Source organism: Lipomyces chichibuensis (genome assembly GCF_038497645.1).
Source record: "Lipomyces chichibuensis strain CBS 12929 unplaced genomic scaffold V1513scaffold_21, whole genome shotgun sequence".
Taxonomy (NCBI): domain Eukaryota; kingdom Fungi; phylum Ascomycota; class Lipomycetes; order Lipomycetales; family Lipomycetaceae; genus Lipomyces; species Lipomyces chichibuensis.
This window is the reverse complement of record NW_027117473.1, coordinates 153271-175316: the sequence shown is the minus strand read 5'-3', so window position 1 is coordinate 175316 and position 22046 is coordinate 153271. Positions and strand designations below refer to the sequence as shown.

The following is a 22046-nucleotide window of genomic DNA, read 5'->3' as shown; positions in this document are numbered from 1 at the left end:
AAAACTAACAAATTTCCATGTGCAACAATGCTAAACTCTTAATAGCCGCATTGTATCATTTCATTTTAGCTGTATCAATATGCTGTACGTGTATCATCCAGCTCTCGTAATAATCTTTTGTATCTGTGGCTTATATCGAACAGCATTTTGTCACGAGACAAGCGGAATTGCTCGCTAAATTGAAGCTTAGGTTCTCTGCATTATTGGAAATTAGTTAATTTTTGTGTAGTCCACGCTTTCCTGATCAAAATCATTTCAGCAAGCTATTTGCTGTGATCGTATTTCCCGAATGACGTGAATTTCAGAATGTTTTTCGGGTATATCCGATTGCATCACATCAGGACGGCATGTACTAAGTTAACCTAGGGCCTGAAGTAAGCTGCATCGATTGGCTTCGCCATCTGTGCCGGAAGCTGACGTGCATCTAGAGAACAGTGGTGTTTGGCGCAAGCTTCAAGACGAGTCATTCAGCAGCAAGTTGACATGAATGTCAATGTACGCCTCACAACTGCCCGCATCGCGGCATCTGCTCAGATATTCCTCCAGGCGTGCGTTGTATGTTTGCGTTGCAATGGCTCATACTGGGCATCTCATGAATGATCCGATTGTGACCTGTGTTCGATATGAATGCGGTTGGTTTGGGCATTATCACAAATACGCACACTGCAATGTCGTTTGAATAATATTATTGGTTGGCTGCCGCGTCAAAGTCCTTCTCGAATCGGAGCGCGTTTCTTGTCTCTCTCCGCTCGCAGCACTGTATAAAGCGAAATAAATATGGCGACTAGTCTCATTGTAAAATGCCATAAACACGTTTCTTCGAGAGATCATGAGTAAGATGTCTCAAATGTCTGTGCAATTTCTATGCAATGAATGCCTGTATAATGTATTCTCTCGGCTACATGTGTATATACGCCTAAGCGGCATCTCGTTGTGGGTCATGCGACTGCCACAATTGTTGATCCAGACGATACTGACCCTATGAGGAGGGGATTTACAGCATGCGCTATTCATTAAAAACACGTCATGCCAACGAATTTGTGCAACTGGCATACATTTTGATATCTAGAGTAGAGATAATGCGATTTCGCCGTGGGCGATGTAGTACACTGGTGCCCCCATATTTTATCAAACAATAGTGGATGCAACAAGGTAGAGAAACGCGTATTGACACAAGAATCGATGCTGATGAAATCACGCCAAAAACAACATTCCAGGCAACAGTCGAAATAATCCTATATCTCGCATTTTTATACTGACTTCGTTGAATCGTGTACGGGAATTATTGCTTATTCATGATCGGGTCTGGTGGAAGTTGCTCAGATGACTGACGCCCTGAATTTAATTTTCATCCCAACAAATGGACGGGAGATCACACACACATCACAGGGACTGGCTAAACCATCATCTTGCACAGGAGCACTAAGTCCTCAATCGTTATCGACGTAGGGACACTACCTTGACTTATATGAGAATTTCGATATATCTTCAGAATCATTTATAACTTGCTCACTATAAATGCGCCAAAAGTGAGACCTACTGGTCGACCGAGTCTGCTCCGTCAACTGCAGATAACTTACATGTGGTGACGCTTCTGGCGATAATCAATTGAAGCTCTTCTAAAAGAAGTAGAGGGATTTTTTTTTCACTTAACGTGCCTCGACAGAGTTAGTATATTAGAATCACCCTCGTGCGTTGGAGACTAAATGTCTACTCGCAAGGAAAATGCCGTGTTTAAAATGGTCGTGCTTGGGGATGGAGGTGTGGGCAAAACCGCTCTTACAATACAGGTATTTCAGCAATGGTTTACCCGCATTATGCTGTTTTATTTGGTGTGTTAAATACTAATTGTTATCAGTTATGTTTGAATCATTTTGTGGAGACATACGATCCGACCATAGAAGATTCATATTGGAAGCAGATCATAGTCGATCATCAGAGTTGTATAGTTGAAATTCTAGACACAGCAGGACAAGAAGAATATACTGCATTGCGGGATCAGTGGATACGGTAAGATTTCAAAAGTTGGTTCCAATTTCCGATCTAAGGCTAATGGACTGTCCAAACAGAGACGGCGAAGGATTTGTCTTCGTATACTCCATAACCTCACGCACGTCATACAACCGGATCCTGACCTGCGTCCAACAGGTCGAACGAATCAAGGGCACATCAGTTCCAATGATCTTAATAGGGAACAAGTCGGATAAAGTCACAGAGCGGGAGGTCACTTCTCAAGAAGGCGCCGCGCTTGCTAAACAGCTTGGATGCGACTTTTTCGAGGTGTCAGCAAAGAACAACATTAACCTTGAACGCGCTTTTTTTGAGGGGATTAGATGTGTTAGAAAGTACAGACATGCTGCTGCAGAGGGGAACGTTCCTGGTCCGCGAAGCCTTTCGTTAACGAACAATGAGGGCACAAGTGTGGCCTCGAAGAAATCAGCGGGCGGTGGCATGAAGAAGGGTAAAGACAAGAAACGGGATGCGTGTACGATTATGTGACGGAACAAGGAGGATGTAATTGGTGCTATTGCGATTTCACAACTGTAATTACAGCAGTGACCAAATCAAGGTTGTTGCGATAGCAGCGTAGTTGTGTACACATTATAATTATACAATATTAGTATACAAATTATGCCCGATACAACCGCCATAATAATACATATTACCCAAATGCCTGCACTTTTTCCCCAAAGACGCCAGTTATGTTCTAAACTACGAGCTAATCTTGTAGCAATACCTTACCCCACGTCCCTAATAGTTCTCCTCTTAAAAACCCGTTCTTCAATGCGTCTGTTGCGGCAGGTCGTTTGCGATAATCTACGGCAAGCAGACTTAGAAGAAATTTGGCAAGATCGCTGCGTCTGGGATCGCTAAGAAGCTGAACAGCCTTCGGCGTATCCGCTGCCTTAAAAGTTGTATCCTCTACTTTAACAATATCTTTGACATTCTCTTCTCCATTTTGCTCCTCCTTTTCTTTCGGCACTGCCACAACTATTTCTTCTTGAATATCCATCGTATCTTCCTTCCCATTTGGCTCTGACACAACAGTCTTTGTATTGGTAACCAATGCCTTTCCAAAAGGTGACGAACGCGACGAAGATGATCTTGGAGGAGAGGAGGATCGCAGCCGTAATTGGGGACTGGGGGACTCTGACAACATTTCTGCGGTTAAATGAATTCGCGGTCGGACGTCCTTTGGCATTGGAGTCATTGGAATCCTAGCCGAGTATCTGGAGGCCGAAGGAGGTGGAGGTGACAAGGATGAAGAACTGTTTCGATTCACGTTCTCTAGAGTCATGAAAATCGAATGTTTCCGTTTTCGACGGACATAGTCTCGAATGATGCTGTCAGCCTTCCTCCTTCGGCTCCTTTCCGAGCTTCGGATGTACTTCTCTTGCTTCGGCGGTGGCGATGGAGTGAAAAATTTCTTCTCTTCCAAGTCCACAGAGGTCGGACCTTTCAACTCAGTTTCTAGTTTGATTTCTGTTTTGTGCTCCACTTTAGGCTGAGGCGAAAACGCGGCCTGACTGTCACCAAATTCCTCCATCCACGACGAGGCCGATTGCCTATAGCATTCTAGACTTCCAAACCAGTGCTTTATGACTGTTATAACCTCAATCCTCGAGCCTCCCGTGACTATCTTGCCATCAGTTGCTTTCAGTCCGGCAGCTTCATCACCAGCCAACAACAGCTCCAACAGAATAACACCCACACTCCAGATATCGATCTTCGCATCAAACATTTTATCTCCGAGTAAGACTTCAGGAGCTCGGTACCCAACAGACTGAATGTCGAAATTGTCATGATACGCAGCAGTATCGGCTTGACGCGTCGCATTACCAAGATCAATTATTTTAATCTTCTGTCTGCTGTCATCTGGTGACCGAGGCACCACGTACATAATATTCTCCGGTTTTAAATCTGCATGAATCCAGCCTTGTGAATGAAGTTCCTGCATCGCGGAAAGCAACTGCACCGCGATTTTCGCCAAAGTGTGGATCCGGTGTGGACATACTAGCGAAAAATGCCCAACATTGTGACTACATACCGGTAATGCAACAGGGTGTGATGCATCGAGACATTCGAGAACTAGATGCATACAGCCGCCATCGTAAAATGAGGATACAAATTCCACAAAGTGCTCTGACCGAAGTTTACGTAGGTCGGACAATAACAGAGCCTCGTGTGATCCTATATGTGAATATTCCCTAGCCAATTTTTTTATTGCTACTCGCTTAAGAGGATCGGTTGTGGAGAACAAGTCGTCTGCTAAAATCGTGGTTGCGAATGCACCATTCCCAAGTTGCGTCAATGGTCGATATCGCCGGACGAGCAAATCAGGCGACTGGGAAAAAAGTGATGGCGTTTCCGAGGGAGACAATAAATTCACGGCTAATAATAAATAAGCCCTAGTCCCCTGTTCCGCAGACATATAAATTTATCATACAGTTCTCTGCTTTCAATTTGTCGTCGGATAAATTTGGATCAACGTCATCTCGACTCGCTTTCATTCGCGTCACTCGCGATGCTTGTAACTTATCGCGAATGCTACCCTTTCCACCGGGAGGGACTCTCTTGAATTGCGCAGACCGCGTCACCACAGAAGAAGAAGATTCGTGTTGTCGAACATTGGCATATAAGCGTGCTAACCCGAGTGTTAATCGTGAGACCGGTCGGGGTGTCGAGTGATCGGGCGAAAGTAGAGGTGGGTCCATTGGTGCCACATTCAGGCCAACCTAAATGCATTCACGCAGAGTATGAAGTCGTTAAGAGATCTATACAAAGATATCAGATGCTGTTGCCAAATGCAACAGCGATGTGGGATATTAAAGGCTTCAAAACAAATATTAATCTTTACACACATTTGGGCATTGCCGCGCGTGTTCATGATGTCTTCGCGTTTGAAGGTGTGGCTACTGTGGCTGTGCGAAATTTGTGGCTGTGCAACCATATTGTTTTACGGCAGGCATGCCGGTTTAATCGGCCTATTCAATGTCAAGAAATCGGTTACATATGAGAATCTACTGAACTTACTGTTGGTTTCAGTTAGACGCGGATGCGCATCCTCGAAATACCGTTGTAAGGTCATCTTTGATTAGGAATTATAGTCGACATTTCCGACAACTTTTAATAATCCTGAACTATCAGGAGAAAGAGGGACTTTGCAGATCTGATTGAGTACAAATCGCTTCCTGCTTGATTGTGGAAAGCTGGAGAGTTTTGGCTGCAGCAGCGGGTCGTGCGAGGCTATGCGGCTCGATAAATCGGCGCCGCCTAACGCTCCTTCGACGAAGTCCAAAACTGCCCACTCTACGTTATTTTCACGCCACTAGAGATATCCAGTCTGTATTTAGTGGAGATCTGGATATTTTATCAGTTCGGTGTAGATTGCAATTTTGGCCGTGAATGCTGTAATTAAGGTCTCCAAGACTAGGACCCTTTGTTTGCCAATGGCTGTGAGCAGCCGCGCTACTGCGGAGTATAGTGCCTTCGCAGACGCTCCAGTCAAAGACAACGACAGTTATACACCTCTTGCGAAAAATGGGGGCACTGAAGGGCTTGGGCTATCTAAGACACATCGTCGCACTTCATCATTAGTTGCGACTTCCGAACCACGTCGGCGGTTTAGCTTGACTGGTTCTAAGTATGATCTGGACGGTCAGACTAACAGCTCCTCAGCGCAAACAACAATGAGTGCAATAGAGGATGATGAAAATGATATCGAAGACGAGGTCGCATTTAATATAGGTGATGAAGATCCATTTTCGACTAATCCGGCCCCGCTACACCGGAGAGTGGAGTCTACCAACACTATCCTTTTCAAGACCATCGCAATAAACACTATATTTATTCTGCTATGGTACGATTGAGCGGTGACGCAAGAATACTAGGAGCTGAATCTAATGTGCTAATAATTAGGTACTCGTTTTCGCTATCACTCTCACTGGTAAGAGTTACCATGCAAGGCAAGTCTTGGAATCGTCCATTCTAATATTAGATAGTACAACAAATGGATGTTTTCGGAAGGTCACTTTGACTTTAGATTCCCGCTATTTGCGACATCTATGCATATGGTCACGCAGACAATCCTTGCAGGCCTCATACTGCTACTATTCCCACGGCTAAGACCAAAGCCTGAAGCACGAATGTCTTGGAGCGTATATCTGTAGGTAAGCCATTGGCGGTAGGTGCTTGGGTCCTAATATATGGTTCTTAGACTCCATGTTGGCAGTTGTGGTGTCGCTACCGGCACAGACATTGGCCTTGGTAACATGTCACTGAGGTTTATTACATTGGGCTTTTACAGTGGGTCGTCACTTAGGTTCTGTCGAGTCCTCAGCTAATTACGGTTCAATTTAGCAATGGTGAAATCGTCAAATCTTGTGTTTGTCCTGCTCTTTGCATTTATCTTCCGCCTGGAAAAGCCTACGATTCAACTAATCAGTATTATTGCCGTGATGACCGTAGGTGTCATCATGATGGTTGCTTCAGAATCGCAATTTGTCCTCATCGGATTTATACTTGTCCTCATAGCCGCGGTGCTCTCAGGATTCCGGTGGTCGTTGACTCAGATTCTACTCAAACGACATGAAGCCACGTCTAATCCGTTCTCTACAATATTTTATCTAGCGCCGGTCATGTGCGTCACGCTCATAGCCTTAGCTATCCCTATTGAAGGTTTCGATAGCTTTGTATCTTCTACAATATGGAAAGAAGAATCCTGGTATGTGTGGTTTCTAATTCTTGTCGCACCTGGAGTCATCGCTTTTTTGATGACCGCCGCAGAATTTTTCCTCCTCCATCGAACCAACGTCATCACACTCTCCATTGTCGGTATCTTCAAAGAAGTCGTCACAATTGGCACATCTGCCGGGGTCTATGGTGACAAGCTAACGGCCGTGAACCTGTCTGGTCTTGTCGTTACTCTGATCGCCATCGCTCTATACAATTATATCAGAATAAAGCACATGAAAATGAAAATTAGGCAACGACAAATAGCCGGTAGTGCATCAACAGCGTCACTGACCAACATTAAAAGTGACATAGAGTCAGGTACACGACCAGCATACGCAGCGTTACCTACGGTTGGAGACGAACTCGAGATGCAGCGGCTCCCGCCAAAGTTCTCAAGTCATGGCGATCTTAGTGAGTCGGAGCAATTCCTTGACTATACGGCGGAGGAGTCCGCGTTTATTCCTGGGCCACCAAAGGCATAAATCATTTGATCTTTTGGAGCTTTGGAATTCGGTCTACAGCATGTTGATAAAATTGATAGTGGCGGGATCTGGGTGGGTTACATGTAATAGGCAAGAATTAGAGTATTTTGGTTGATTTAAGAAGAATTATGGGATTCACCACATTAATATTCTATACCATTTTGCTTTATTGCGGTTCTTCTGCAAACTATACATAGTAATTCCGCAGTACCAACTGCTTAGTGATCGACATCGGTCGGATATATTAACCCGTAGATCATCGAATCAGCCTGCTCACGCGAAACGTTTCCCGCACTTTCAACTTTCACTCATATGTCGGTTTACCTCTGTTCACCCTAACCCGATGAGCGAGATATCAAAACTCTTGTGCAGATGTTTGGCCGGTAAAGAAGATGGAGCCATACACAATCGGCATAGACATAATGTTCTGTATTACTTCCTAAATGACAGATCCAATTTCAAAAGTTTAAGAATATATACTGAAGATATCACCACCAAAAATTAGCTGATAATCGTAGTCTCGCAACGTCGTTGACATTCAAATTCATTCAATGTCTCATAGTTCGCGTCATCATGAATTGATAAATACGAAAATAATACTCCACCCATAATAAGCACAACAAACAAACAAAAACAAAATTGGCCGTCCCAAAATGATTGCAATCCATAGCCAAAAAGTGTTCACACAGCGAACAATGCCGAACATCATACTCTTAGAGAAACAATATTATACGTATCGTCATAAAAAGCTGTACATTAAATATGTGCAAAGCCAAAGGAGCGTGATTAAATGAGTGTGATAGGTTTGAAACGAGTGACTTGATGAGGTTATATCGCGAACCTTGCAGGAATATTAATTTGATATAAGCATCCGAAATCGTATCGTAGCATGATCAGTGATCATAAGTCATGTGTCCAAATTCCAAGTTCGTTAGATGGGTATAGAGAAGTTGCATGACTGTTTTCTGGTGACTCAATAGGATCGCACTCAATCCACACACCTAGATTTTGAGGCACATCCGTAACGTAACTGCGAACAGCTTGTTGATGGCTTCTGGGATGCGGCTGCTGTGCAACAAATCGTGGATTCATATACATCATAGTCTGAGGAACGGCAAGATTTGCGGTCGGATCGTGGGACGATGGCGACGATACGAACGGCTGTATTAAGGAGACGTCGAACAGCAGCGACGGTGACTCATCAAGCCGTGTTGATAGTTCAAGCCTGGCCGCCGTCGGACTAATGTGACCCAATTGATCATCCATCGTTGAATCCCGGAATGGAGCGTCGTTCGGAGACAGTTTGGCCATATCCAAAACTTGGGGAATGCCATGATGAGATGCAGGTGTAATCATGCCTAACGGTGGTCGAATATTAACAGGAGATGCCGACAGATGCTTAGGAAGAAGAAATCCTGATGAAGCTTCTGATTCCTGAGTTGTAGTAGGACTGGTGAACATAAGAGGAATATTACGCTGCGAAGTGGACTTCGATGGTGTATCGGAGACCAAATTCATAACTGAGTACCCATTAATACAGACCCTTGCAATTTACTCGATATGCCGATACATACACTCAGAGTCTTCCTTTAACAGGTGCTTCAAAACCTGGATATGACTAGACACTTGTTTCCTCGTTCTGATTTTGCCAGTTTTTCTCAGAATAAAGTCCGAGATTAGCTCATTGCGACCGCACGGACGTCCATTGACAGTAATTTTCCTCCGTCCAACTTTAGGAATCTTTCGAATCGCTGTCATGCGCATCAGCAACTGATCAATATAGCAACACCTGGTACTAACCCTCCATAAACGCCTCCTCAACATCTGGACTCCAGATTGAATTACCATCGTCACCATGCTCACGCCGCTGTCGCGCCAAATACGCCATATAGGCTGGCAACTCCGTCAGCGGCTGGCTTGTCCCCATCGACGGCTGACGCGGCTGCGGCGAGTTCGACGATGGCACGACAGGCGCGGACAAAGTGTGCACCATCTTAGTAGCGGTTGGCTCAACTGCCGACATCGAAGGGAAGACATCATCACGATGAAACAAAACTGATACTGAATTTGTCGACAAAGATCGTCCTAAACGCGGTCGTTTGCTAACAGGAGATAGAAGGTTTGTTGTGTTCGGTGTCGCCAGGGTGAGTGCTGCACGCGTCGGAGTGGCAGACGTAGCTGTACGCGACGCCTTGAAATCCGATTCAACTTCCTCTTCGTCTGTGATCGACTCCTCCAAAGTACGCACCCTCTTAGCTGGATGGTAAGCATAGCCATCACTAGATCGTCGCCGCGGGAGAGTTGTAGGTGGAGTTAAATTAAATGCTGAAGGTAGCAGACCAACTGGCGCGAGCGAAGGAGTTTCCGCAAACGATGACGTGCCGCTGGCAGGCGAAGTCGTTGCATTGGGTCCAATGCGCATTGACGATGGTGTCTTTATCGGCGAATTCGGCATGGTGGGCGTATGATAGAAGAGAAGAAAGATAAGTGTTGATCTTCGACGCGTCAGAGGAAAAAGTGAATACGTGATTCGTTTCAGAATGTACAACCGAAATTGATTAAACGACAATTGCAATGAAATTCAAAAATTGGCTGAGATCGTAAAGAGACGATAGAGATCAATCGACTGTAAGGACTGATAAGCTGTGCCCATAAACAAAACGATTGTAACGAGTGGATCGCAGAGACTGTGAAACGAGTGGCACCTGATGTCTCTGCTATTGCTCTAATGCGAACATTAGCGTAGCAGTTAATAAGAAATTTGGGATGTGGGAAGTATTGTAGAGAAATGAACAAGAAGAAGCAAGAGAGAAAGGAGGTTGGAAAAGAAGCAGAGTGTGAAAGTCAAGTTAAAGTCTTGTGAAGGAGGCGTGAGCATGGGTAGTCGAAGTTGAAAGTCAGGACAAGCCCCGGTGTCAAACGCGAGCGCGACTCAAACGCGTCAAGAAATTCGGTGGATGTCACAGGCAGCGCGCTTACAAGCAAGGACGCTGATGCACCATGAGGCGGTCGACTGGGTAAATCCTGACCCGGTGGGCTACCAGCTGCCGAAACAGGTGTAGATCCAGTAATGGATGCGAGAGCTATTGAGCAAGGGGTGCTCTGACACCAAAGTTAGCCCGGGTGGACTGGGTCGGAAACTGCGAAAAAATAATTGCGGCGGAAACGCAGAACAGGCAGAGTACAGAAAACAGCAAGGAGCAATGAGCTAATCGTTGATATCCGCAGGAGGGTGGTCCGACCGTTGGCCGCAGAGTGTCAAATAACGAGCGCGTCGCAATTCAGACGCGCTTTACGCGTCGTTAGTGACCTCTTGGTTGTTAGTTAGCGGTTAATTACGTCGCATTGCAGTCCTGAGCACAGGGATACTAAGTTTGGTGATAGCCAAATGGCCTCGGAGGAAAGCTTTCTTGACGTTAAGGTTTCGATGAGCCGCAGTCCACCCAATGGACGACAGTGCGCAAGCAAGGAACGGCGTGCTCTACAGTGCGCTACGGTCTACAAGTTACGTACTCGTCTTAATTCAAGCAGTGGAGTCACACAACAGTAAACTTGCAATAAAAGCAATCACTCGAAGGCAGTCGATAGATGTCCATGGACATCCGCAAAATTGCGGAGGTATTATAGAAAGAATGGTGGGGGACCTTGGCAGTGAAAGCCAATGAGTGGAATATTAGTGGAACATTGCCTACAGAAGCATGGAGAGATCCCGCAGACAGTTTCATGCGGTTCACTACTATCTGATGGGTATTCGCCACCGTGTAGGATATATTAAGCAACACAGTGATCAATTAATTGATACATCAAATCACTCACTAGAGATGCCCAGAATAATCAAATTCAATACCTACTCGAGGAGCGCGTCGTCTTTTAGAATCTGCATATCCGTGAGAGTTTATGACTGGTTTAGCTCAACACGTATGCCAGGGGGGCAAGCTTTAGTCTCCAACCGAGAGCGATCAATGCAGAGATTCTGAGCCCTTACTTCGAGGTTTGACCAACTAATATTTAGCTTGTAAATACTAGTGCTGTACCTCTGAAAATACACAATCCAATTGCAGAGTATATATAAGGCAGCTGTAGAAGACAATTGTAATTGAATTGCACCATGGCTTGTCCGTCGGTTGTTGTTTCGTTGTAGACCGCTTTGACTCTCAATTAATATGAATCCTCGACTAATAATATAGCCCTCGCGGAATAGCGACACAATCAATAATATTCACTGTGACTTCAAGTAGAAGGTGCCATCTAGATTTTGCGTATATTGTGAAGTTGGATGTCAAACGGAGAGCCGCTGATCGCCATGCATCTGATTTAATACTGTCTGCTGATCGAGTAAAAGCATCAAGTCGGGGGATTAGCATAGTTCAAAGGGAATCTACACAAGAACTGGCATGACTCAGTGCAGGGTCTACGGTCTTATATATGCAATAAAGCTGGGACATGTATCCGTTTTCGATCACCACTTGCATCCAGAATGCCGTTACATTTGCTGAACTTCGTGCTCAAGGGACAATAATGTACATTGGCCGATAGGTAGCAGCTTATAGGGTTATTAGCGCCAGCAGGTATAGATCGCAGTCTCCTTAAGTATTGTGATACATAAATACAAGGAAATGCGATTTTATTAGTCGGCACCAAACCCCTTATTTTGAACATCACGAACAAATTGTCGAGATCTGGTGGTCCTGAAGACCAGCAAAGTGACAAGCCTCAGTGCATAGCAATAACGGCCCAGAAGACGAATAGCTGTTCGCATATGTATAGATATCCTAAGCCCTAACCATAATCGGAATCTATAGAAAGGAATATCCATTTGGACAAGGGCGTAGGGAAGTCCACCGGGAACCAAAAAAAACCAGTGAAAACAGAGAATCCCGGAGGTAAAACAAACCTAACACTGTTCCTTATGAACCGGTACAGACTTCCCCTTTTGACGCTCTGTCGACAGGGCGTTGCTGGAACTGTTAGTGAGACTAAATGACTTGGTTGGTTCTCGCCATCTTTAAGGAATTGCCGTTGCGCCTTGCGCATCACCTTAGAGATTGTGTTGCCCGGCGTTTGGACCCGCTCTCTATCCATTACCTTGATTCGCCATTACAAGTAACATAAGTTCGTAATCTTAACAAAGTATCATTCACGTTGTACTCTGATATTCTGTATATTATATGGAAGTAAGGATGCAGCTCAAGCTAAGTAGTTACAGGATTTCTGCAAGGGGCCCAGCACGAGTGTCGACGCCGATCTACTACCTGGACGATCTCCTTCCAGCCAAGTATTGGTAGCCTCCACATGATCTGATTTATACTGAGCGAGTTTACCGAACGCAGAACGATTCCAGATGATCTCAGTCGGCCTTCGTAGTATATTTGTACAGTCCAATTCCTTGGTCTGTATGCCGCTTACGCGATATACTCAATCTCGGCGTTGCAAGGATTTCGGCATCATGGTGCACGGGACATGGGCGTTTACGCTATGTATGTATCCCGATGATACTGCTCCTTCTTGGGTAGGCCACGCTTTTTATTGTCACATTGGAGATCGCGTGGACTCGAATAGCGGAATGATTCAGCTTAGAATAATGAAAGTCGTTGGAAGGAGTAGTTCCCTTACCCAACCCAGACAGTGGATTGGGGGACGGCGGATTCTTTTAAGTCGATCATACACTTGCCGTTGACGGTCGTCACCAATTGCAATGGCGAAAGTGCGCTTAATATATTATTTGAAAGTAAGACCATCTATACCCAATCGCTATCACATCATCAAAGTAATTACAAATTATTTCACTCAATATGGATGAGTTGGTAGATACACAGAGGCAATTTTTATCACGTCACGTAAAAGTAATCTTGACGGCCTGTAGATCATTCGGGTATTTCGTGTAAGTACACACCAATGTTTTCCCAGTCGAATCATAGTTAGGTTGCGGAAGGGCTCCGTATATGGCACCTGACAGTGTGTCTGCCGGGGCTTGGTACAGAGTCACAGGCGACGACCAGGGGCCTGTGGGCGAGCTGGCAGTCCTGGCATTGATCTGGTTATCCATGAGTGTGTCCGTATATACAAGCAAGAGGCAGTCGTGATACGTGCTCCAGATAATCTGTCCAGCTTGTATATCCGAAAATACGCTCTCCTTCGCAGAGACGTTATACAGACGGTCTTTCTGCCAGCTCGAGCCGTTCCAGTACTCGTACGCGGAGAGGGTCGTCGCAGATGTAGCCAAGACGCGACAGACATAGACATAATCTGAGGAGTCACTGCCGTGGCCGTACGCATAGATGTAGTCGCCGAACTTGATGCTGCAAATATCACCATACCATGGTTCCATCGTTGCGTCCCACCAATATTCCGCAGACCTCGTGCATGAAGGAACACTCCCGTTCATGGTGACCGTAGCGACACCTGCGCCAATGTAGTTGTTGACTCCGCCAGGCCTGTGGTTCTTAAGAAAGAATAAGACTCCTGTTTCGGGGTCTGTTTCGACAACGTTGGTGACGCCGATGGCATCTACGCTGTTATCCTCGTCCCAAGCTGAATTGACTTGACAAAATTGCTCCGGCCAACCTTCGTTATTTAGCAACCCGTCGATGACTTGTAGAGGGTCGTCAGTCGCTGACGCCACACTGTTAGAAATCATGCCGCGAAAAGTGTTGCTGTAAGATGAATCGCGATATAGAGTGTCGCCGTAAGTAACTAGAGTGCTATTCCCCAAATTGCCATTAAACCCATTGTCACGAATACAGTTGGTGGTAATGCTGTGGATATCACCGAGATAATTATAGAAATCCACTGTGACAGGCAGTGTGCCTTGAATAACAGCCAATTTGTTTAAAGCGACCATTTTGTTCAGTGCTAGGTTCACCAGAAAGTATCAGACTTAACCTTGAACAGTTTGACAGAAATCGACCGTATATTTAAAATTTCTGTGCCGTCATTGGAACCCATCAAACGATACAGACTTTAATTCCGTTCATTCGCAATGAAACACATCTGTATGCATTTCACAAAGATTGCAACGATCAACGGCCCCTAGGGTACGGGACATAGTCACAGAAAAGCAGAGTATATTCCGCATCCGAAGGAGAACTTCTCCACTGCTTCGGGATAAACACATCGGACGACACTTACCAGCATTTTCGGAGACATGATTAGTTATGCGGCCTAACCGGCGTAGATCTTCTGACATGAAGTGAACCCTGACGTTTCAAAATGGGCCGACCACATGAGATAGTTTGTCTAGGTGCGCAACGTCTCAAAAATACTGCGAAACACAAACGCATCCGCATAGCCCCACAAGAATGTCTCGTCATATGCGAGGGGGAAGAAATATAATCTTATTCGAGCTCGTGAAGGGATAGAAATTTGCAGTCCTGAAGTGCTAAATTACCGATGTTTAGCAACCATTCCTTGGTGTCTGACGCGGGAGTAAACCCTTCCCCAACAGTTGACGGGAGAACAACGTACAGACAATATTATATTAAGGGAGAGTCCAGGTATTGTGCGCGACAATGTGCGGTTAGAGTTTGCTGTGATTTTTGATTAACACTTGACAACTAATTTAATCAGTGATATAACCCTGTGTATATGACAACTCGACAGTGGTCATCGATATTAGACATGAATATAAATTACTACTGTGAACTTCCGAGTTATGCTAGTCACGTAATAGTATCGTACACAAGGAGAAGCAGCCAAAGGTGTATTGGTCAGTGATCAGAGCGAGACAGGAGGAGATTGCTTTTAAGGGTTAAGGGGGTATTATGCGCACACTATTCGCTCTTGTGTTTCCTCGAAAATAAGCAAGCATATTTTGTTGAAACTGACTAGGGTCAGGCAACTCGGGGGTACCGAGAAAGAGACGAGCCTCATCCGCCACACTATTACTATGATACTAATGTAGTAAAGGCGTGGCGGCTCTTTGGAGCATCCCGTGGATGTTCATTCTTGTGTTCTTGTGTAGATTTTTCTCTACTGCCCTGGTTCGCTGTCTGGTTCGCTGTACTGTAACGAACAAGAATATTTCTCGCACCATTGACATCGCGATCGCATTCGAACTGACATTGTTGGCATCAGTATTCTTTCCTACTTCCTACGTCGTTGAGACTGCCACATCTTCCGCATGTCTTACTTAGTGAAGACCTCGGAGAGCAAGACGACTTTTGCAAGATTTATATTCTCGCGCTTTTTTGAGAAGTCGTTGTTGGAAAATAATGAGACCAATTTGCCATAGCTCGTGCTGTATTGGACCTGATCCGCCGGCGTCCACCCCTGCGTGTCACCATTTTGTTGAACTGGAAAGGCCGGGAGAATGATAAGATTGAATGTTGTGCACAAAATACTTGGCAATCCGGCAGTGCAATCGACATCAGAAGAGATATCGGTCGACCTGAAGACGGCCCTTCATGAATCTGCAAAATCATCGGTGCACAAAAGTAGTAGTGGCCTGTGGTTCATTGGTATCCAAGTCTGCTGTCGTGCGACAGCTCTTTATTTTGCGACATCACACTGTTCAGCAAGAATCATATGAAAACAGTAATTTTAACTTGTCGGCCACCAAACCCCTTGTTTTGAACATACGAACAAAATGTCCGGAAAATTATTAGAATGCAGAATATAAGCTAACCGCGTGCTTGATTGCAGCTTGTGCTTAAAGAAACCCTGGCCCCCTGGCTCGGCAATACAAATTGGAGAGAATCAGTTTGACGTCACATAAATGTGGGGGGCATACAACGAACCGGCAACGTTCCGACTTACCCCACGCCTTTTATCACCGAACGAGAACGATTCCAGATCTCAGTCGCCCGTTGTAGTATATTTGTAGATACCAATTCCTTGGTCTGTATACCGCTTACGAGATATACTCTACCAAGTTTTGTCTGGGCGAATATTCATCGCAGTGTCGATAAGCTGCCGCGGTAAATTCGGCACAAATGCGACCAAAGAGGGAAGCAAATCACATTAAACTCTGTTTTCGGTCAGGCGCTATCGTCTGCATTCAAATCTCTACTTCTTTAACGCAGCAATTCAATCACAGGAATTCAAAGAAGACAACGAAGCTTATCGAAAGTAAGTGGCGCCGAATGCACCGCACAGATCCTACCGATGTGAATGCGTAAGAGACCCAGGTCGTTAAGGATACAAAATAAAAGAGAATTTCTTAGCATGCGTGGAGACCATGAACAGTGGAATCTGCCAATAAAAAAAATGAATTGTGGGGATTACAGGGTCGCCGAAAAAGAATTGCGGGTAAAAAAATATTTAATATCGTCACTGGACGTCGTATATAGCAGGCCAGTACGCAGTTAATTACAAACTGGACCTGCTGCGCACAGATCATTTAGAGGAATAATAACTGTTTGGCTATTTATAATATATATTTAGGTGCTGATTTTAGCAGGCTGGCACGACAGCAACCACAGCGAAGAACCAAAGGCCGAAAGAGTAATGTACAACTTCGCAAGAGTAAAGCCACTGGCCTGTCCACGGAAATGGGAGACCCAAAGCTAGCCTAAAGCGATTCCTAGCAAGTTAGTTGTAGAGCGGAAACGGCTTGGCATTTGCGCGTTAGTACCAAGCACAGCTAATTAATTTTCTTTATATACCCAGCGCGACCCCCACCATCCAATCATTCACCTGCTCCGTCGACTGTCACGACAGTTGTCCTTTGTCCGTTCCTCAGTTTTTCAATTCCACTGGCATCTGCCGTCCTTGAGAGTGAACAAGAAGGACAGGCGTACAGTCTTGATTCTTAAGCATTCGCCCTTCTTGTTGTCGCCGACATATAGTCTTTCTCGGAAGTCACCCGTCTTGCTTGGTGTCTGATCCGCGCATATTCGATATTAGTCATATATGAATTCCAGAAGGCATTTCTGATCTAGTCTTATTTACATTTTTAATTGCTATAGAGCTTACAATCATGTGAGTAGCCTAAAAGCATCTGCCGGGGAGTCCTAATGAACGCGTTCTTTTTAGATTTTCATTCCGGCAACCAATTGCGCTTTCACCTTCGTGATTGGATTCAATTGATTTCAATTTAATTCTTAATATATACAGCACAATATAGATCCTGTTACAGCCCTGCGTCCTGCCGAGTGGATCTAAATGTCTAGAGATCAGCGTGTCCAGAGTCAACATCAGCACCTCCACCATCGTTCGACTCCCTGTGAACTTGAATTCGAAAGGCTGTCGCATCTTCTTCATTTCGTCTAATTAATAATTACGTATTCTACCATGGCATTGTCAGTGGGCGCCGCCATTTTTATTGCGGCCAAGCCAATTGTGAAGATATTTTTCTCAATATGTTTCGGTATATTTTTCGCGAAGAAAGGTATGATCTGTGAATTTGTTTGTTGGCGAAAGCCATTAATGACTGACGTGAATTCAGGAGTGTTAGATCCACACACATGCAAGAAAATGTCGTCCGTGATCATTAATTATTTTCTCCCATGTATAGTTTTCAGTAAAGTAACAGTAGCGTTCGATTCACATACGATGAAAATCGCCGGTTTGACTGTTCTGACTGCTTTGCTGTATATCGCATGTGGTTGCCTTTTCGCGTGAGTACCGTATCTGACCACAATGAGGTAGACATTACTAAGGAGAATACAGTGCTCTTGTACAGGTGTTTCTCCCTGTTCCTAAATACTGGAGAGGAGGGGCCAAGGCGGCCGCAATCTTTAACAATTCCGGTGACATCCCTATGGCATACGTCATGACGATAACAGCGAGTGCACCATTCGTCGACGGCGACGAAGACAAAGGTATCGCATACGTGACAATTTTCATGGCGATGTACGTTATTACGTTTTTCACCTGCGGCGGAGTGCAGTTCATTGAGCAGGACTTTCAAGTGCCTGATGATGATCCCGAGATGATTGGGGACGCGAAGGATGAGATTGATGAGAAGCTTCATTTGCGCAAGACGTCAAAGTTGAAAAAGTTACTGCATTTAAAAAGCAAGGAGAGCGCCTGTTCGGCAGAGCTGACGACGGATGATTCAAATAAGACTATTCCTCCGTCGACTGTTCTTGCTCATTCAACTACGTCTACAGCTAATGCAATGGCTATTACGGAAAGCAATGTCGTCGCAAGCTTGTCGACAACCCGAGGAAATGCGAATACAGAACCAGGACTGCACCCAGTTGAGTCTGCCGGTTTAAGATCGTTGCGAATCGAGACTGCACCTGGCTCTGGGCTCCGTCCGATTGAGTCTGCTGGAATGCAATCTATTCGCCAGCGGCAGTCACGTGTTCCACAAAATGCACAGGCTGTAATCGACGACCAGAACGACGGAGAAGAGCTTGACCCTGTTGTCAGCGCTGTCACCATGGATCTTGAGGTTAGGCATTTCCAGAATTGGGTGGTGGCGCGACTGATCTTATTTCTGCGCAACTTATACCAGCCGCCAGCTGCTTCGCTAATAATCTCAATTGTGGTGGCGGTCATTTCACCGGTTAAGCGCCTCTTTATTGCAACGGATTATCCCATGCGAAACGCTCCCGACGGCTTGCCTCCGCTTGGATTTGTAATGGATTTTGTTAGTTTCATCGGTCAGGCAGCTGTTCCTATGGGCTTGATGCTTCTGGGGGCACTTATCGGACGACTACAAATCACAAAGTTGCCTAAAGGGTTCTGGAAAGTGATGGTTGCAACGACGTTGCTCAAACTTGTGGTGATGCCAATTATTGCACTCGCGTGGACGCAGAGGCTGCGAGAGTCAGGCTTGATCCCTAAAGATAATTTGATTCTCGTGTTTGTTTATGCCGTATCTAGCGCTGTCCCTTCGGCTACGTCACAAGTGTACCTGACCACGTTCTTTGCCCCTGAAGATGTCGATCATATTGGACAGATGGACTGTCTTGCTGCGTATGCCATTCTAGCTAATCTTGTGGGCCGCCGCTAACATTCCTTAGGATGCTCATTTGCCAATACGCCGCCCTTACCATTACTCTCGCCATTATTGTCACGTATACGTTGAAAGTTATTATTGACGTTTAATAAAGATTCTGCGTTCCCAGACGAATACATAGAATTGTCTGATATAAGTCTTGTTGCCGTGTACTTGTTTCTATTTGCATACATCAGGGTCATTTGCTTTGTTTTATTGGATTTATGGATGGGTTAAACAGTATGGATTGGGCCAACGGGTAGGGAATTCAGTAGTTTTGCATTTACTTGGTTTTTAATTTAAAACGGAATATTAAATATACATGCGGAAACGAAATGGCGTGCTGCCAGACGCACGCACCAACGTAGCTACCTCACAAACAGCTCGCGAATCCGCCGGCCGCGGGCGAATCCCGGTGAAGGTGAGCGGGTGTTTTGTATATATATATCTAGGGGAATAGCGGATTTAACGGACACCAAAGTTGGAACTCACGTATGCACTACTAAATATTATAAATAAAATCTTATTTCGTTCAATGTGCATGTGTTAAGTCTCTATCATAGCGTTCAAAATCTGAGCCATATTTTTTATCTGCTTTATTATTAAAAACTTTTATATTAGTTATAAATTTTATATCGTTACGCTAATTACACCACAATTCATTGACCAAAGATTGTACAGTACCCACCTTCCCCTGAAAAATTTTCTCAACGGCGGGGGCTAGGCAGGCTACGACTTTAGCTGGGCCACCACGTGGCTGCGCCACACCATCTGACTCTTTTTTAACTGTTCTTTAATTGGGCTAAGCTTGCAAGCACAGTCGGTACCGATGATAGATTGACCGCCGGGCCGACGCTCACTTTCGAGGCACTAGTGACGCACTTGGGGGGGAGGGAAAGAAAAAAATTCTTCTTTTGCTGCAGGTATCTCACTCTTACTCCGCGATATGAATATGCATTCGATGGAACATCTGTCTAAATGCGATAATTCGGAATGCTAGAGGATGGGATCATAAGGCGCAATAACTCTCTCTGTGATCGAGGGCTTTCAAAGTGTTCGGCGGATTTGGGTTAAGCAACTGTCAAGTGTCACTCGACCGTTGCCAGGTCGTCATGGCTGTTCGTACGAAAAGCAAACTGCCAAGTAAGCGACAACAGTACACCGGAAACATAATAAAGTCAGTTTACGATTTGGATTCAAAACGATTTTGTTTAAGTAAATATATGGTCGTAATTATTCATTAATGATTAAGTATAGCAAGCCGTAGCAGTTTTTTTTAAACGTTCCTTTCGATAGCAGGATCGACTCTTCTTCATAATAAAATACCCCTATAATACAATTCATAAATAATTAATTAATAACGCCGGATTCCCTTTTCATAACTCATAAACATGTTTTAGATTTATTCATTTACATCACTAAATGCTCGATATCACGTGTGGGAACAATGTAATCGTAGCCAGGCGGTGAAATCGGTACATCATCGTACGTTGGCGGAACTTCGTCGTCCCAAGAAATGCCGAGGCCACCGCGCTCCGTTATTTCAACAGGGAACTGCATGCGGAGGATGCGTGCTGCGCCAGTCGGACTGGCTTGACGCGATCCATTCGCGGGGTGGTTTTCCTCTGACACAAGCATTTCGACAACGAGACTGTGCTCGATCTCGAAACCGAATTCAGGCACGAGCACGTTGCAAGACATAGGGACGTCGTCGAGTGTCGAGATCTCAATCTCCGCCGCGATGCGGCCGTCATTCGAGAAATCGGTCTTCCAGCCCTGACGAACGTCGTTGAAAGCGATCGTCCTGATATCCTCGAGTTGTTGCGGAGAATCATGATGCTTGTCACAGCCGGTGTGCTTCAGTCGAGTGATCTCGTCCAGACGCCAGGAGAACTTACGAAGCTGCCACCGAGTCTTGTTCTCCCTGTTAATGATATTGTTGAGTTGCAAGTCCATCATGAAGGTCGACTTAGGGAACGCAACTGCGGGAAGTGAGGCGGTGACATTCAAGGCTGTCGGTGGAAACACTCGCAGACAGCGGCGGACGTCGGTCGTGACGATCGATCGGTAGACAGGAAGTGATCGGGTCAAAGTGATAGGCGCAACATCCTTAGCGAGGGGAGTGGCAGTAGCACGGAGATAGTAAGACACCCCTGCGAGACTTGATGAGGTGGAGGCTGGGAAGTCACCATGGAGCAGATGCGAAAATGGGTATCCATATTTGGACCGCGGCAATGTCGTGTGTTGTTTGAGAAGATCCCATCGATGGAGAACGTTAACGTGATGTATACAGCCCTTGCAAGCGCCGATAGAAGGACGCTTGACAATGATTTCCTGCACGAGCTCGAGGGTGACATTCTTCATGGGAATTGCGTATGCGTTCACATCGAGGAAGAGCAGGCCGCTAAGAAGAGCGCCGGTCGACTGTGTCCGTGAGCCATAGCAAATAAGCGGCGGCGATTCGATGACGAGGTTGAATTCGATCGGTCGGATGTTGCTACCAGCGACCTTGTGAGAGGATGTAGCAAATGTCTCCTTAACTGGGAGTAGTATTGGGGAGTAGCGAGGAAGCTGCAGCGACGGCATTGTAACTAGTAGTAGTAGTAGTGCGGATACTTATTGTGGATGTTTATAACTGTGAGACGACAAATTGTCAGGGACGGAAGCTTGAAGATATAGTAGCCGACTAGAGGGATGATGAATATTACGCAATTCAGACGTGCGAGAAGCAATGTCAATTGGGATTGGCTTTGGTTTTATAAATTTTGCAGGTCCCGCGGCGCGACGAGGAGTAATACAAAAGCAAGGTACGGTACGCGTGGACAGGTACGACCGCAATAAGGTTTGCAGGTGACCGGTGGGAGAGCGAAATATGCAGCGTGTTGTCCCGGCGGGGGCTCGATCGGGGAAGAGCGCCGAGGCAACAAGCACCGCGCCACATG

The 22046-nt window shown here is 45.5% G+C and overlaps 7 protein-coding genes across 7 annotated transcripts; 3 read left to right on the top strand and 4 right to left on the bottom strand.

Annotated features, from left to right (window-relative positions):
• The first annotated feature begins 1306 nt into the window (after positions 1-1306).
• On the top strand, positions 1307-2649 carry V1513DRAFT_416342 (ras family-domain-containing protein). The gene is made up of 3 exons (XM_066895839.1): positions 1307-1790; positions 1859-2010; positions 2070-2649. The coding sequence occupies exons 1-3, from the start codon at positions 1707-1709 to the stop codon at positions 2497-2499; spliced, it is 666 nt and encodes a 221-aa protein (XP_066752954.1). The 5' UTR covers positions 1307-1706; the 3' UTR covers positions 2500-2649.
• V1513DRAFT_446924 (kinase-like domain-containing protein) lies at positions 2522-5180 on the bottom strand. Its single transcript, XM_066898338.1, has 3 exons — positions 5035-5180; positions 4448-4985; positions 2522-4392 (listed from the first exon to the last, which is right to left on the bottom strand). Exons 2-3 carry the CDS (start codon positions 4713-4715, stop codon positions 2720-2722), a joined length of 1941 nt encoding a protein of 646 aa, XP_066752953.1. The 5' UTR covers positions 4716-4985; positions 5035-5180; the 3' UTR covers positions 2522-2719.
• Positions 5181-5690: 510 nt separating this feature from the next.
• Positions 5691-7217, top strand: V1513DRAFT_459129 (triose-phosphate transporter family-domain-containing protein; the record flags this gene model as incomplete). Its single annotated transcript, XM_066899736.1, has 5 exons — positions 5691-5860; positions 5920-5947; positions 6003-6166; positions 6218-6306; positions 6361-7217. The coding sequence occupies 5 exons, from the start codon at positions 5691-5693 to the stop codon at positions 7215-7217; spliced, it is 1308 nt and encodes a 435-aa protein (XP_066752952.1).
• A 900-nt stretch (positions 7218-8117) lies between these two features.
• Positions 8118-9672, bottom strand: V1513DRAFT_380906 (TEA/ATTS domain family-domain-containing protein; the record flags this gene model as incomplete). The annotated part of the gene is made up of 3 exons (XM_066895050.1): positions 8118-8737; positions 8792-8968; positions 9018-9672. The coding sequence occupies 3 exons, from the start codon at positions 9670-9672 to the stop codon at positions 8118-8120; spliced, it is 1452 nt and encodes a 483-aa protein (XP_066752951.1).
• A 3378-nt stretch (positions 9673-13050) lies between these two features.
• V1513DRAFT_425899 (uncharacterized protein) lies at positions 13051-14058 on the bottom strand (the record flags this gene model as incomplete). Its single annotated transcript, XM_066896140.1, has 1 exon — positions 13051-14058. The coding sequence occupies one exon, from the start codon at positions 14056-14058 to the stop codon at positions 13051-13053; it is 1008 nt and encodes a 335-aa protein (XP_066752950.1).
• A 3389-nt stretch (positions 14059-17447) lies between these two features.
• On the top strand, positions 17448-19214 carry V1513DRAFT_380950 (auxin efflux carrier; the record flags this gene model as incomplete). Its single annotated transcript, XM_066895052.1, has 4 exons — positions 17448-17544; positions 17602-17773; positions 17826-19082; positions 19130-19214. The coding sequence occupies 4 exons, from the start codon at positions 17448-17450 to the stop codon at positions 19212-19214; spliced, it is 1611 nt and encodes a 536-aa protein (XP_066752949.1).
• A 1099-nt stretch (positions 19215-20313) lies between these two features.
• On the bottom strand, positions 20314-21824 carry V1513DRAFT_446903 (uncharacterized protein). The gene has a single exon (XM_066898337.1). The coding sequence runs from the start codon at positions 21688-21690 to the stop codon at positions 20515-20517; it is 1176 nt and encodes a 391-aa protein (XP_066752948.1). The 5' UTR covers positions 21691-21824; the 3' UTR covers positions 20314-20514.
• Positions 21825-22046: the final 222 nt, after the last annotated feature.